General features: G+C 31.9%; 1 protein-coding gene across 8 annotated transcripts in view; it reads right to left on the bottom strand.

The window, feature by feature from the left end:
* BRINP3 (BMP/retinoic acid inducible neural specific 3) overlaps window positions 1–17,661 on the bottom strand; it is a 402,430-nt gene that overhangs the window by 372,475 nt on the left and 12,294 nt on the right. For 6 of the 8 annotated variants that reach the window (XM_032318837.1, XM_032318835.1, XM_032318838.1 and 3 more), the window contains exon 2: window positions 4,732–5,017. In XM_032318837.1, the coding sequence (XP_032174728.1) occupies window positions 4,732–4,967 (236 nt within the window). In that variant the 5' untranslated portion in view covers window positions 4,968–5,017. Of the gene's footprint in view, window positions 1–4,731; window positions 5,018–11,227; window positions 11,240–13,171; window positions 13,189–17,661 lie in introns of those variants that run through there. The other 2 variants (XM_032318842.1, XM_032318840.1) reach the window with 2 other exon arrangements.

Genomic DNA, 17,661 nt, shown 5'->3' with positions numbered 1-17,661 from the left:
ACAAATAAAAATTTTATTTTTAATTTTGTATGTATAGATACTAAACTATAGATACTAAACTATAATGGATGAATGTGTATAGATACTAAACTATAATGGAGTATATATTGCTCTTATAACAAAATTTATGAGCTTAATAAACATTAATAATAAATATTGAATGTGGAAAAAATTAAAGGAAATAATTTATTAACTTAATTTGATGATTTCTATTTTTTAATCCAAAGCTGACACAGTAATTAGTTACTTTAAAAATATTTTATATGGTGGGTGCCTGGGTGGCTCAGTGGGTTGGGCCTCTGCCTTCGGCTCGGGTAGTAGTCTCGGGGTCCTTGGATCAGGCCCTGCGTCAGGCTCTCTGCTTGGCAGGGGCCTGCTTCCCCGTCTCTCTCTCTCTGCCTACTTGTGATCTCTGTCTGTTGAATAAATAAATAAAATCCTTAAAAAATATTTTATGTCGTGAAATATAAAATATTATATGAATAACTGTCTAAAATAAATATTTAGAATGTAAAGAACACCATTGTAATGATCACCTATTTTAAGAAATTCAGTATCGTCCTTTCCTTAGAATCCCTCATGTTTTACCCTAAAAATCCTATCCTCCTTATTTCCTCATAGAACTAATCACTATCTTGATTTTTGTTATAGTAGTTTCTTGGCTTTTCTTTAGGTTTATCTTTACATATGCATCTCTAAATAATATAATTTAGTTTTGTGAATTTCTTAGAATCATATTGTGATCGTATATATATATATATATATATGTATGTATGTATATATATATATATCTCATTAACAGGAACATAGCCATCAGTAGCAGCACAGATGAATCTCCAAACCAGAATGTTAAGTGAGATAAACTGAACACAGGAAAAATTTGCACACAATATGATTCTATATATATACATATACATATGTATATATATACATATATACATATATATATCTTAAAACATAACATATATGTATGTTAATACACCTGAATTGAACACTATCTTTTTGATGTTTAATGCCTGATGTTTTAAGAAATTCTTACATATCTCATTATTATAAAATACATGCTTTTTTCTAGAAATATATGTTTTCTTCTAGAAACAACATTTTTGCATTTCTTGTGTAGATCCTTATTCCATATTAAGTAGATTTGTATATACAATACAAAGAAAGAATCTGATTTCTGCTTTCCTCATATGGATACTCAAATTGCATACCATTTATTCAAAATCTCACCCTTTCCCATACATACACTATTTCATATTCTCCTGTCATATATGAAATGTCCATACATTTGTTTATCTTTCTAGACTATCTTGTCTTTTGCATAGCATGTCTTAAATATAATTTTTTTTCAGAGAGCATGACCATGAAAACCAATAAAGCACAGCATTTAGCACTTATTTCAATTGTGTCCTATTCTCACTAAAATTTTGCTTTGAAAAATTATTTCAAAGAATTAAACTAAGTTGTAGTAATAGGACATATCTTTATATTATCTTGGAAGATTCTAAGAAAAGCATCATCATTTTCCCTAGGATTCATTTGTACATGTGCTTAAATGAAGAATAGTAGAGGTTTGGCAAAAAAACAAACAAACAAACAAAATCTTTTATTTTATATCACCATATTTGAAGATCTATATATGTTTCTTTTATGGAAATAAAAATCACCTCCTTATGACATAGAACTTACAGCTGTGATTCAAGGTAACTCTAAGTTTGAGTTATTAAAAGTGAATCCCTTGTCCAGAGCTCTTATAATTTATGCAAAGAATTGAGAATCTCCAGACCTGGAACAAATTATGCATTTGCTGGTGGCCATAATGCCTAAGGGTATTTTTAGAACATAATAACCAATCACATGTTTCCAACATATTAAGGGACCAAGTATACTCCTATTCTATACTTTTGAGTGGATAAAATTTCTCCAGGCATAGACCATTTTCTAAAAGTGAGGGTACTTAAAATGCCTATGCTTAGGTTCTATTATTGATCTTCAGCTAAGACTGAAAGATGGCTAAAATCCAAACTTTTAGTGTTAACCAAATAACAAGTTAAGCGTTAACAAGTTCATTCTTGGTCTTCCAATTCAATGATCTACTCATAAAATGATCTTTTCTTAAGTCATAATGTTGTTTCAGAACAAAAATCTAAAAATTCTTTATAATTATAAGTTTAAAAATACAAATATAAGCCTTGTTAGTTGAAAAACATGCACTTTGTCAAAAAAAAAATAATGGCACTTCCTTTTCCCCTCTATGCCTTGATTATGATCCTAGTAATAAATATTCAATGATTATGATCTTGCTATTGTATATTTGAGGTGAAAAGAAAAATATGTTGCCGGAGAAGGAGATAAAATGAAAACAATTGAAAAAGATTTTACCTCATTATTTTAAGAGTCTTAATATGGTTCACATTTAAAACTAATGCCTTTAAGAAACTATATCAATACAATACCCCACATGAAGGAGCTTATGACAGTAATAATAAACACTAGTAGAACTTGGCTGATCACTTTTTGAAATTATGTGATCTTTTAAAATGATTAATCTAGCATCTAATGTGGAAAAATATTAATTTTCCTTCTGTGTGTCTTAAATACAAATTCTGCACAACAGGGCAAACATTTATAAAAGATAAAGTCTCTAATAATTATTTTTATGACAAATACTTTTAAAAGTCAAAACAACAGCAAAAAACTATTTCAGTCCTTGGATTTGAGAATCTCTAATATCTCAGCTACAAGTTTAACTTCACTAGGAATAATGCCCATTATATTGGATGCATAGGTCGATAGAATTCTCTGAAATTTAGGTAAATGCTATTTGGATAAATGAAATGTCTCACTGTTCTGACACAAAAGGAACCCTCATAAATATATTATATTGTTCACTGTAGAGCAACCATCGAAGGTAACATAAGAAGTTATAGCCTGACCCGGGCAGAGCTAACGCGATGCTATATTCCATTGTTTATAAACAGATAAGTCCAACACATGTTTATTAGAACCACAAAGGCAAAAACGTAGGAAGGATGAGGGGTATAGGGCTCATGTAGATCTTTAAGAGTACAGTCCCATAAAGCCTAAAGGGAATATATGAGTTTTGCAAACACATCCCAAGACATTATTTTTCATTACCTTTCACTATGGTGATCCAAATAATGTCTCTTTCATTCAACTTAGAACCTCTAAAGACATGTCAAGCCATGTTTTCAACTCACAGTTCATCGACCAATAAACAGCCAAACAATCACACACCAGACAACACCTCAGACCTCCCAGTAGAGATGTCAATGGATCATGGAGACACGTTCTGGGTTAGTTCGTTTGAAAGACTATTAATAATCCTCTTGCAGAATGCTGAAATATTAGACATTCTTACAATCTTAAATTCAAGTAGCTCCATGCAATTTGTAAAGGAAATCTGGCTAAACCAACAAACACATGTAAACAGGAATAAAGCTAGAATCATATTATATTGACTGTTTTCTGCTGCACTTCAGAAAGAAAATCTTTAATATGTATTATGTCATCTTTTTAAAATTAGGATAAATCTTTTTTACAGACTTGTGTCCATGCTCTGGCTGCTTAGACTAAGGGACTTCTTATTAAACACACTCACAGACAGACAGACACACACACACACACGCAGAGCAGTGTGATTTCATGAAATTGTTCAATACCTTCAGTCTTTTCTGCCAAACCCCCTCCCCCCAGCAACCCTCAGTTTGTTTTGTGATAAATATGCATTGCTGATAGGATTTATAAATTTCTCACAATGCTGTATAAAAGACTACATACAGACCAGAAGCACAGTGCCCTCTGGTGCACATACAATATAAAATAAAATATTTATATACCAGTATCTACATAGATGCAGACACAAAAATACAATACTAAGTTGTGCTTCTACATAAATGCTAAAGCAGTTGCTGGGAATTGTAAATTTCTATCATGAAGAAACAACCCAAACTGATAACTGTACATAAAACATTCTTTATGGCAAAGATCAATACAATCTAATCCAGTCAGGCAACCATTTGTACACTCCTCTATTTAATGGATTCGCTGGGCTTGGGGAAGCAGGCAGGCTGTTGGACCTAATATATGACTCCTTTTGTGTAACTTATTTAGATTCAAATATATAAGAACAGTAAAAGTTAAAGGCCCTATATCTTAATCCCCTCCTTTTCCTTGGCCTTTGCTAGCATGTCACATTTATCTGCTACTCCTTTTCAACCCGTCGCCATTTTCTCCTTTTCACCTTTAAGGGGAAGAAGAATGAGATGACTCAACTTCTCAGTGACTAGCGGAAGATACCACTTCCATTTAGGCTAAAAAAATAAGGTAACATAGCGTGGCATAGGTAGAAAGGAATCTCAAATTCATTTAAACATTTGGCTTTTTAAAACGATAAACTCAACCTCAATGTTAATTGGAATTTATTTAGGGAGTGTAACATTCCTAGAATTTGAGACAGATGCGCAACTGGTCACCATTACTAGTTTCTTGGGTTTTTTTTTTTATTTGTTTGTTTGTTTGTTTAATGGCTCGTTACATCTATAAGAAATACTTTTAAATAACAAGAAAACAGTACTATTGTGAATGGTAAATAATAACCCTTCTGATAATAACCCTTTCCCATCTGAAACTTTCCCTTAGAGAAACTTATTTACACACAACTTTCAATGAAGGTAGCTCTATAATTGCTTTCCCTTTGCTTCATACCTGTATATCTTGTATCTTGTGCTAAATCCCTGCCGGCTTCTGTCCACAAAATCTGTGTATTCCTGTGAGCGATGGAAGGGTCCCTTATCAGAGAGGAGCCAGTCGAAGGGGCTTGTGGCATGCTGATCCGAAACTGCAGCAACCGCTAAAACCCAGCAATGAAGACTCAGGGCTATCCACTCCCATAGAGCCATCAGAGAGAACAATTCAGCACCAGCTCTGCTCCGCCATATCATGCTTCCACTGGGAATTTAGAGCCTTCATTCTCTTAGCTTTCCCTCAACACCTAGACAAAATACACAGGCAATTAGTTAGCCCCTAGAAGAGTCTTTTCTAGCAGTTAAGGTGCTGAGGTAGGAAATTCCTTTTTTGTTTAATCTAATATCATTAGTTTTAAATTAAATGATAGCAAAAGTAAATAAAAACTAAAACAACATCTTTTTTTTCCCCCCAAAGCTGTATGTCTTTCAAACTTTGTGTCCTTTAGTATTCATTGGAAAACAAGTAGCTGGGTCATACCAGACTCTGTCATGACAGTGTCCTACAGTCACAGTTGGTTTTGAATAATCCTTCTTTTTTGTTTAAGTGTTTATAACATTGGACACTTTCCAAATAAATATTGAATATTTTAATCATCTCATAAATCGTATTATGAAATCAATGTGTCACCTCAAATTTGTATTATGAATTTTAATATTCAGTGTATTTTATTGTTTACTTAATGTTCTAAAATGCTTTAAAATGAATTAAAATGCATTAAAAATGAATTAAAGATAGGTAATTATCTTCATAATATCAATACTAAAAAGGAATAAAATTGGTGCAAAAATACATACATAAATTACTGTGTTTATATTTGTGTGTGTCTCTACCTATCATCTATCTGTCTCTAGAAGTAGATGGATGGATGTGTGGGGGTGATGGGTGGGAGAGGAGGTCTGTAGGCTTTCTCAGGTTTTTTCCCATTATTCTACTAAGGACAAACTTCCCTGATTATTAAGACAGAACCATAATCAAACTATTTCTAGGACTTTAAAAAATTTAAATGTGCATCCATGTTCTATTCATGAAACAAACAGGCGTACCTACAAAATTCATATACACACAAAAACTATAACAATGTAGATTCTACATAAACCATGAACCCATATACATTAATTTTATAAGTGTTCAAAAATAAAGTACCAGGGGGTGCAATCCAAGTGTGGTTTAGTATAAATAACTTTACACAGAGTAGCTGATGCAATGTCTTTACACGACACAAAATATTCTACAAATATTTGCATTCAATTTTCCTTTCCATCTTCACTGATCTTTCCCAATATCATTATTTATAGCACGTACAACTATGCAGTATATAAATTCTGCCTAATGAAAAAGTTTTGATTGTGAGGGTTTTTAGTCAGCAAAATATCTTTAGAAAGAAATCAAAATGCACAATATTAAATAAAGTATTTTAATGATAATTGTTGCCATATTGCTCTGTTTTGATAGGGCCATTGATACTTTAATTTGCTTTCTAGTTATAACCCTACAATTCATAACTTAACACTACACTATTTATACATGAAAGGTATACAGCAATAATTTTACAACTATAAAGTATCTCAAACAGTGATGCAATATGACTGATATAGGTCATCAGATCTAGTTATACACACTATACAATCAGAAGGACCAATGCCCACATGCTGTATAAGTTGTCCCAATCATTGAGATACTCTACTCTGATGATTAAACAATGTGCTCTTTTGAAAATAGCAACGGAAGTCTTACAAGAAAAGACACTTAAATATTATTTATCATAGTAAGGATGACATATAATAGAAAGATCTTGGAATATTAGTTAGGACTTTCTGGATCTCCATCAATTGCTTGTATAAAGGTGATACTGAAAATGATTCAATACATAATTTCTAATGCTGATGAAGAAAATAAGTACTTTTAGATATTGTTTCTTGTGTGGGAACTAAACCAGTTATCTTAAAATTAATTTTATTTCATTTATATTAATAAACAAAGAAGTATTCCTATGTTTAAGGTATAGTATAATGCTCTTATTACTAATACATATTTATTTTTGTTAAACACATATTTTTACTCTTCTGATCAAATATATTCAAACTAGAAACATTTAATCATTATTACAGAAAGTCATATTTTTTCTTATTTAAAATACCTAGATTAGTGCCTAGAATGTTAGAAGGACATTAGGAATGCTTCAAAGTACATTTCACACTGATATGAAATCATATAATTGTATACCATAAAATTAAACCTAACTCTTTGCTCCAGCACATGATTTTCAAAGACACACAACATTAACAAAGTAGTATACAATTGACTTGGATAGCATTTAAGGTCTCTAAAATTTTATGGTTTTCCAATATGTAATTGACCAGAACCACCATATTTGTTCTTTTCTTACCAAATGTGTTAAAGATATTTCATGGTTGTTGTATTTCCTAATCTTAACACACAGGAAACTGGAAAGATTTTCTTGTATTATGTGTGGAGGGAACACTTAAAAATGTTAGTATTAGATTTTAATTATTTCTCTTTCTTCTACTTTTAACTTGGGTACATGTTCTCACGTCTGTTCAGTATTTTTTTTTTCTGAAAGAAAGTTTATCAGCAATGGTATTATGAGAATATCAATCCTGTCCAAATTTATATTAATTTTGGTGATCTCTTGAAATCATTATAATTATAAGGTCTTTTTAAAGACATGAACAATAACCAAACTATAATTCCCAACATTTCAACTCAAGCCACCTTTGGGAAACTTCCCTTAAGAGTTACGAAACAGAGAGAAAAGCAGTGTTAGAATATATTAAAACAAGGATGTATGTTTCCAAAGATCCTTAGGACAAGTGGCCGTTAGACTCAATGTTCACTAAAAAACAAAACAAAACAAAACAAAACAAAAAAAACCCACCTCATTCACCTAGTTTTTTTTTTTTTACAAAAGCAGGTAAATGCGCTTTTGTAAATGAGTAGTAAATTTTAAATTAATATTGAGTGGCCTGACTTGGTTCCTTTATTTTGTTGGATTAATAGCGATATTTATTCTTGTGTGAGAGATGAGTTTATGATATAGATTGCCAATTTCAAAAGTAGTAAGTATGGCTCCTTTGAGGAATCTTGGAGGTCACTACTAAAGTAAACTGCTATATTAGAGGTAATACCAAGGAACGGAATTTGTGAGGTTCAAGGAAAGAAAGTAAGAATTATTAAACTAATAAGTGAATTATTATGACAGTGGAGTGTAAGGAAATGGCAAAATTATCTTGAATTTACTATTTCTGACTGTCTAAGAGGCCAACAAGGGAAAATGCAATGTCAGTGCACAGTATATTCTAAAACATGTAAGGGTGTATTTTATGAATAACAAAATACAACAAAACATTAGAATAACTAAAAACATGAGGTCATATTTAAAAAGTATCATTTAATTAAAAATAGTACTTATCAAGTTTTTCTTTTCCAAAATTAAGAGGAAATAATAAACACTGAAATATAAGATTGTTTAAAAAATAAATATTTAGTATGTGGCCTTCTCTTATAACAAATTCTCACCAAAGAAAATCCGGTGTTAACATTATCAATTCACACAATTTATTACTCGCAAATACCCCAAAAATACACCAGAAGAAAGAAAATACACCAAAAGAAGTCACATATATAGTAATATGCACTAAAGCATAAAATACATATATAAAATAATATGTAATATATATAACACATATAAATGCATATTCTAGTACACAATAAATATTTCTCCTCATTAGCTCTTCTTAATCCTATTCCAGGGTGGCAGTGCGTTATTTTTATCTAAAACACTGGCATACCATATGTATTTGAAATTCATGAAATAATAGAACTTATAAAGTATTTCCTATAATAATACAGATGAATTTCTAGTATAACTGAAATTAGAAAGAAGGAGAAAATTATGAATTACTGACTTAGACTTTATATCCTTTAGATTGGTGGGTCATGTCATAGAGGTTCATCTATCTATTAGAAGTTATCTAATATCTAATTGAATGTTCAAAACTAATTATTAATATTTGTTGAACAATTAATATGGCATACTATATAATTTCTTCTTTTAGGCTTGCATTTGAACTGATTTTTGCTGCTAACATGTTCAAAGTATTTTCTCAGGAAATAAAACCCGCTTATAATCTTGCATATGCAAAGAAGCTTCATAAAATAATTGTGTCAAGGAGATTTCTTTTATTTTAATTTTGAAAAATGTGAAACCCACGAGAAAGTTGAGAGGCTAATATAGTAAACACATATAGCCTTCAGCTGCATTTACCCACCTGTTTACATTTTACCACATATTCTTCTCTATTTCTCAATCCCATGTTTTTTATGGAGCAAAGGTCTAAGGAAAACTGACTCCTTTGCTCCAGGTAATGCAAGCAGTTCCATATTCCTCATTTTCAGCAACTGCTACACTGCTTTATAATGATCACTAATATTGGAGTTTGTAAGTATAAATAGTTAAATCTTCAAAACAAAATCTCCAATTCTCCAATTGTTAAAAAGCCACCTTCTTCCTTAATAAACAAACGGAATGTATCTTATTCTATGAAAGTGTAAATATCAGAATCATTTTATTATTATAAAATAATATATTGTATATAATGCTCCCAGAATCTATTAAATATATAGCATATTATTATATTACTCTCTATCATATATCATATTTTATTACAAATTAGAATAAATGTTAGCTCTGAAGTAAACATCTACTAAATGAACAGTATAAGTAAATGAATGATGAAGAGTTAAAATATATTTTAACTATAAATTTTCAATAGTTTTTCCAAATAGTTATAATTCATATTTCTTTTGGTAACATTAATAATAAAGAAAACTACCATAAAAAGGTAAATAATAAAAAGAGGTAAATATTAATTATAATTTACAGTAGGCAAAATGCTCTGATATATTTTAGTATGAAGCTGGATGACAGGTATCATTAAAAATACTGCTTAGAGGGGCACCTGGGTGGCTCGGTCTATTAAGTGGCCTACTCTCAGTTTTGGCTCAGGTCATGATCTCAGGACTGTGGGCTCGAGCCCCATGACAGGGTTCCATACTCAAGCAGGGATTCTGCTAGAGATTCTCTCTCCCTCTCTCCCTGCCCCTCCCCCTGGCACATGTGTGTTGTGCATGTGTTCTCTTCCTCTTTAAAATAAATCATTTAAAAAATAGATAAAATAAAATAATTAAACAAAACAAAATAAAATAAAAATAAAAATACTGCTTTGGGGGTACCTGGGTGGTTCAGTTCGTTAAGTGACCCCCTTTGGCTCAAGTCATGATCACAGGACCTGGGGTGACATCCCATGTCACACTCTTTGCCCAGCAGAGAGCCTGCTTCTCCCTCACCCTCTGCTTGCTGCTCTGCCTGCTTATGCACTCTCTCTCTGTGTCAAATAAATACATAAAATCTTCTAAAAAAACTACTGCTCTGATTCTAAGAAACTTAGAATCAAGTGAGGAAGGCTTTATGAGAGGTAGAACACATGGCCCGCGGCAATCTCTTAGAAACTAAAACATCTATCAACTAAAAATCAACATTCTTCATTTAATTTTTTCTTTCTGGTTTCCTTATCTCACAAATGACACTTCCCTATATTCAAATCTTTAAGCCAAATTCTTTTTTATTTAAATTCAATTAACTAATAGTGTATTATTAGTTTCAAAGATAAAATTCAGTGATTCATTAGTCTTATATAATACCCAACACTCATTACATCACAAGTCCTCCTTAATGTCCATCACCCAGTTACCCCGTCTCCCTAACCTACTCCTCTCCAGGAATCTCAGTTACTTTCTTATGATTAAGAGTCTCTTATGGTTTCTCTCCTTCTCTAATTTCATCTTGTTTTATTTTTCCCTCCCTTCCCATGTGATCTTCTGTTTCTTAAATTCCACATATGAGATCATATGATAATTGCCTTCTCCTAATTGATGTATTTCGCTTAGCATAATACCCTCTAGTTCCATCCACATCATTGCAAATCGTAGAATTTCATTTTTGATGGCTGCATAATATTCCCGTGTGTGTGTGTGTGTGTGTGTGTGTGTGTGTGTGTGTGTGTACACACACACACCATCTTTTTTTATGCATTCACCTGTCGATGGGCATCTGGGCTCTTTTCCTAGCCTATTATGGACATTGCTGTGATAAACATTGGAGTGTAGGTGCCCCTTCGGTTCACTACATTTGTATATTTGGGATAAATCTCTAGTAGTACAATCACTGGATTGTAGGATAGCTCTATTTTCAACTTTCTGAGGAACCTCTATACTGTTCTCCAGAGTTTTAAGGTAAAATCCTACTTTCCTCTACCTTCTCACTCATGACATATATCCAATCAATTCCCAAGTTCCTCCCAAGAATCAAATCATCAAATCTATCACTTTCTTTCCACACCCACTTCACTTGAGTGGGTCATGCTGTACCCCCAACCTACCAGCATAGTCTCATTCTGTATTACTACAATAGCTTCATAATTGCTTTTCTTAACACCCATGTGGGTCTCCCCAATTTGTTTGTTTCTCTTTCGTTTTGTTTTTACTAGAGTTGTCTTGCTATAAAGTTAAATTTGAGCAAATAACTCTTTACTCTACTTATGATTTTGTGTCATCTGCCCCCTGGATAACATCCAAACTCTTTAAGATAATTTATAAAATTATCTTCCCTTACTTAATCCTTCATCTGTATCTCTCCCCTGTGTATGCCACCAAAATTCTCAGCCAAACAGCTATATTTCGGTCATAATTTTATTCCTCAAATTCACCTCACTTTCTCCCTTTCTTCAGCATCTTTGCATATGCAATTTATTCTACCTAAACTATTATTTCTACTTGAATCCCTTCACTTGCCCAATCCTTACCTATCTTCCGATTTCAGACTAGATTATCATTTCTCCACAAAGCTTTCTGAGAGTCTTTAAAATTGGTTGGCCTTATTTCTTGATTCCATTACTTCATCTATTATATTACAGTTACATTGTATATTTATGTGTATATTTTGTCTTTTTGGCTGCATATCTCTCCTGCCTCCAATTAGACTTAGTTTTAGAAGGACAATAATTATTCTTACTTTAGTGACAACTGGGGTACAGGTAGCATAGCACCTGAAATAAAGTTGCTTAATAAGTATTGGTTGAGTGACTGAATAAATGGTGATTAAATAAGTACTAAATTGAGGTGTAATTAATGTGATATGGATGACAAGGTTAGAAAAACTCCTTCTATGGGGGAAGAGGAAGCTTTACAGAGGACTTAGCATCTGAGCCATACCTCAGGATGAGAACAGCTTTTATAGTTGAGAAAGGAGGGAAATAGAGTCCTGATATAATGGTCCAGGTGTCCAAATCATGAAGGTGAATGGCATGTTCAAGTATTATCAAAGCAAAGCATTCTTAATAAAAGACCATTAAGTAAAAAACCATTAAGAACAAGGACATAGAATCAAAATTATTAGCTTTAAATTCAGTGGTAAGAAATTATCATGATCATGCATATAATTGTGAAAAACTTAGGGTCTTTTCATTTATGTTCTATTGTTCATAGTTTCTAAAGATAGACCAAATGAATAAGAGTTCAAAGGTAGAGTCAAACATAGATTCTCTTCTCACTAATAAGCACCGTATATATTTTACTGTTATCACTTTTGAATTTAAATAATAATAATATAGAAACAGCAGGTGAATAGCTCGTCCCCCCCCCATTTGAAAGGTTATATTCTAGAGGTAACTTTAACTGAAAACCTTCCAAACTTCATTAGAGAAAAAAAAAAGACAATGATGATGAAAATGACATACTATTTTTATTTTCTTCTCAAGAAATTACTTTTATTTTATTTTTTTAATAATTTTTTTAAAGATTTTTTTTATTTATTTGACAGACAGAGATCACAAGTAGGCAGAGAAGCAGGCAGAGAGAGAGGAGGAAGCAGGCTCGCTGCTGAGCAGAGAAGCTGATGCAGGGCTCGATCCCAGGACCCTGGGTCATGATCCTGGGATCATGACCCGATCTGAAGGCAGAGGTTTTAACCCACTGAGCCACCCACGCGCCCCAAGAAATTATTTTATCAAGCTCTTTTGATATGTCAAGCATTTTACCAATATTTCCTTATTTCACCTCCTAGCAACACAGTACAGTATAAATTGTTATCACCATTAGCTTGTTGAGATGACAGAGGTTCAAGGTGAATAAATAAGCAGCAGGCAAGGACTGAATGCCAATGTTCTTGAAGCCAAATTGAAAACCATGCTCTCCCTATTACACCGAACTGCAACTTAATCAGAACTGATTGCAGATCGAAAGTTATTTATTAGGATTTTTGTTGCCACTTAATGAAATGCTCTTGAACAAAATAAAATTTTAAAATGGAAAATAGGGGCACCTGGGTGGTTCAGTCAGTGAAGCGTCCGACTCTTGATTTTTAGCTCAGGTCATGATCTCAGCGTCGTGGCATCCAGCCCCGAGTATGGTTTCGTACTGGGCTTGAAGCCTGCTTAAGATTCTCTCTCTTTCTGGGGAATCTGGGTCACTCAGACAGTTAAGCTTAAGCATCTACTTTGGCTCTGGTCATGATCCTGGAGTCCTAGGATCTAGCCCCACATTGGGCTTCTGCCTCAGCCAGACGTCTCCTTCTCCCTCTCCCTCTGCTCCTCCCTGCCACACGTGTTCTCTCACTTTCTCTCTCTCTCTTGTTTGCTCTCTTCCTCTCAAATAAAATCTTTGGGGAAAAAAATATTCTCTTTTCTTCAATCTCTGCCCTTCCTTTCCCCTCCCTGAAAAAAAAAAAATACTAAAATAAAATGGAAAATTTAAATATTAGAAATATAAAATAAAATTAAAAATTAAAGTGGGAGTTTTTTCTCAGTCTATTATAACCAAGTGATCTGAGTATTATGGGTTTTCATAATATAAGTTTTCATATTACAGGTTTTCAAAGCATATCTGCTTCATCTAATTTAATTTTTCAATGAAAGTTATAGTTTAATCAACTAAATGTGATTCTGTGTCATATATTTAGACATGTACCATAAACTAAAAATATCAAAAAACTACTTTTTTCGATTACATGTATTATTTATTGGATTAAAAAGTATAATAATCGTAAGCATGATTCAATTTACCTCTCCGTTCTTCAGAGAAATTACGATATTACTCCGAAGGACTTAATGATGCAATCTTACTAAAAATTGCTTTATAGTATTGCAAAAAGGAAAAATAATATCCAACATACATAAAACAGAGATCGTGTCTCAAAATGGGACACTTAATAACATTTCAGTAGAATGAGATGATTTTAATATTTTGCTGAAATGCTATGATATGTTTTTAATTAAGGTCAGTTTTCTTATGTCCTCAAAAATGCCAGATAATGACAAGAATATGAAGATCATTTTAGCAATTGTTATTTTAAGGAATAATAATGTGAAAAATCAAGAATACAACTAAAAATATATATATTTTATAGTATTACTTGCAGGAAAAAATCCCTGGATATGAGGAAAATCATTTTAAAGGCATTGCTTTTCTAAAGTGGTAAACTCAACTCTTAAGTATAGTAAACATATTCAAAGATATATGGATAATTTAATGCATCATCTACCTATATGCATATACATATGGATTTTCATTGTTGCACATTTGAGACTTATATATTGTATATAGTCAAATTAATAAAAAATAAGAGCTCCATTATTCAATGATTTACATCATTACTTTAGTAATGACATATTAATTGATGGCTTTAGTTAAATAACCAGTTATGTGCTATAATTTTAGACTTCAAACGACCTTAAATTGTTCTTCCTTAATTTAGACATTGTTTATTTAAAGGTAATAAATTTTTAAATAACCTAATGGAGTAGAATTAGTCATTTTATTATATAAAGATGTCAAGAAATTCATCAAGATATAAAATCTTGTATATGTATCATTTTCTATATAAATAGGCAGAATTTTGCCACTCTCTTTTCTGTATTCCACCAGGAGTATAGAGAAATGATTGCTTTTCCTTTGTGCACCTGTTGAAGTAAACAGCCATGTGTAGACATGGGGAAAATAAAAAAGTCATTCTGACTTTTAGCTATGCGATTTGTCACTGGTATATCTGGAAATTATACCAAAAGGGTTTTTTGTTTTGTTTTGTTTTGTTTTTCTTTTCCTTATGCATTGATAATTCTTTCAATTTCCCTCAATAAAAGGGAAACAGATTTATAAAAAAACAAAAAAAAAGATGTGATAATCCCTAAAGCAAAAAAGCATATAACTTCAGGTATTACAGAAAACTAAGGTATCCAATCAGGAACTTAAAAAATAACAGAATGCATTTTTATTTGAAATAGCAATTCCTCTTCAATTTTAAAAACAAATGTCCTGTGGGTTAATAACTACTTTAAATCCTTTCCAATATATTAGTTTGAAAATTATTAAAATAACTGCTGACTAGATGGATTTCCACAAATATGTTACTATTATCATTTTTAACCCATTTTTTTCACATGACCAATTTATGAAGGACTTGCCGGCAGGGATTATGTTTTAGTAGTCCTTGTGGCCACTAATGTTTAACATTAACATTAGATCTGGTAAATTTTTGGAACACACACTGAATTGAATTCCTTTATTTTTTTCTTTTGTTCATGGGATATTTCATTATGTCTGCCTAAGCCAGCAAGAGATTGCCATTATATTAATCTGTTAGAAATGCTTTATTATTATACTTTTTCACTTTCCTTTTCTGTTTTGTTGTTTGTTTGTTTTTTGTTTTTTAATTTTTAACTAACTTGTTTTAAATCATGTTGTATAGGTTAAGATTAGCCTGAAAAGTGAATTTTTCCAGTGATTTAACTCCGCTAAGCCTATAGTCCAGTGGGTCCTTCTCATTATTTATTTTAGCTGATCAGGCAATACAGTGCCTCTGAATTACAGCTTTAAGTGTTTTCCATCTTAATGAGGGTTAGTATTCCTCTGAGGAGTATATACTGCAGAAGGAACTAATCTCCTGCTTGATCCTGTCAATACAATCTTGTCCTACCAATAAAGAAGAAGTTAAATGATACTACCTAATGGTAGAGCTGATTAGAAAAAATGAACAGAAGGTGAATTCCATTCCTTAATTCTTCAGCATACAGGTGATATAATTCTTAAAAGTCCAAAGTTCAAGAGTCACTTGGGTTATCTTTATATTTTAAACATAAAATATCTTGGCTTTTCAACATAAGTGATATAACAAAATATTTTGGTAAAATTTGAATTGTACTTAATTTTAATTCATAAGGAAAAGTGGTCAGAAAATAATTACATTCAGATGCAAGATGTTTAGTATACTTAGATGGCAGAATCTAATTTTAAAGTACAGTATGAGAAAGGCTTCTGAAAATGTATTATAATCAATATCTTTGATTACCAGTACAGTAAAGAGTTTAAAATAAAGATTTTTCTTCCCAAAGAAGACATACAGATGGCCAACATACACATGAAAAGATGCTCAACATCATTTATCATCAGGGAAATGAAAATCAAACCCACAATGAAATAATACCTTATCCTTGACAAAACAGTGAGAATTGAGCAAACAAGAAGTAACAAGTGATGGCTTGAAAAATAAAAAAAAAAAAAAAAAGAAGAAAAAAAAGAAGAAGAAAAAGAAACCTCCTGCCCTGTTGATGAGAATGCAAATTGGAGCATTCATTGTGGAAAAGAGTATGGAAATTCCTCAAAAGATTAAAATAGAATACTGTGATCGATTAATTCCAGTACAAAGTATTTACACAAGAAAAACAAGAGCAATAATTTGAAAAGATATATGTACCCCTATGTTTATTGCAGCATTATTTACAAAAACCAAGATATGCAAGCAACACAAGTATCCATCAATAGATGAATGAAGAAGACAACAATGGAATATTATAGTGTCATAAAAAAGAATGAGACCTTCCCATTTGTGACAACATGAATGGATCTAGAGGATATTATGCTAAGTGAAATAAGTCAGACTGAGAAAGACAAATATCATATTACTTCATGTACATGTGGGACTTTAAAAATTTCAAACAAAAAAGCAGAAACATCCACAAATACAGAGAACAAACTGATGGATGATGTGGGGTGGGAGGAGGGGGGTGAAGCACAGTGGGAGATATAGGCGTCCAACTATGGAATGAATAAGTCACAAGGATGAAAAGTACAGCATAGGAGATATAATCAATGGTAAATTAAATAAATACTTTAAAAATAAAGATTAAAATAATCTATATATATATATATATACATATAGAAATGGAATGGAAATAATAGTTACAGACATCTGTATTTAATATGGTTACTGTAAGTAGGAATAAGATTCTGCTTTTTCTTGTATAATAATAATAAATAAAACATCCTGGCTTGTAAGGAGAATAAAACAATTTTCATCAGTAAAATAATTTTGTCACATAAGTGCATATTTATTTTTTTAAAGATTTTTATTTATTTATTTTACAGAGAGAGAAAGAGAGAGATCACAAGTAGGCAGAGAGAGAGAGGGGGAAGCAGGCTTCCCGCTGAGCAGAGAGCCCAGTTGTAGGACTTGATCCCAGGACCCTGAGATCATGACCTGAGTCGAAGGCAGAGGCTTAACCCACTGAGCCACCCAGGCATCCCACATAAATATCAATTTAAGGAGAATTTGGGGAAATCATTTTGAAAAAGGACTGTAAGTACTATGCAAATACAAGCACAATAAAGATTTTGCCTCTGACTTTACGGATAATGACTTCAGTCACAGTTTTGCAAAGTTTTAAAAATGCTTTTAAAAAAAAATTTTCAATAATGATCCTGGATAAAAACGAAAAGTGTAATATTAACTTGTTCAGTGAAAGCATTTATACCGTTGTA

The sequence above is a fragment of the Mustela erminea genome, chromosome 17, assembly GCF_009829155.1.
Source record: "Mustela erminea isolate mMusErm1 chromosome 17, mMusErm1.Pri, whole genome shotgun sequence".
NCBI classification, from domain to species: Eukaryota; Metazoa; Chordata; class Mammalia; order Carnivora; family Mustelidae; genus Mustela; species Mustela erminea.
This window is presented reverse-complemented; position numbering and strand designations above follow the sequence as displayed.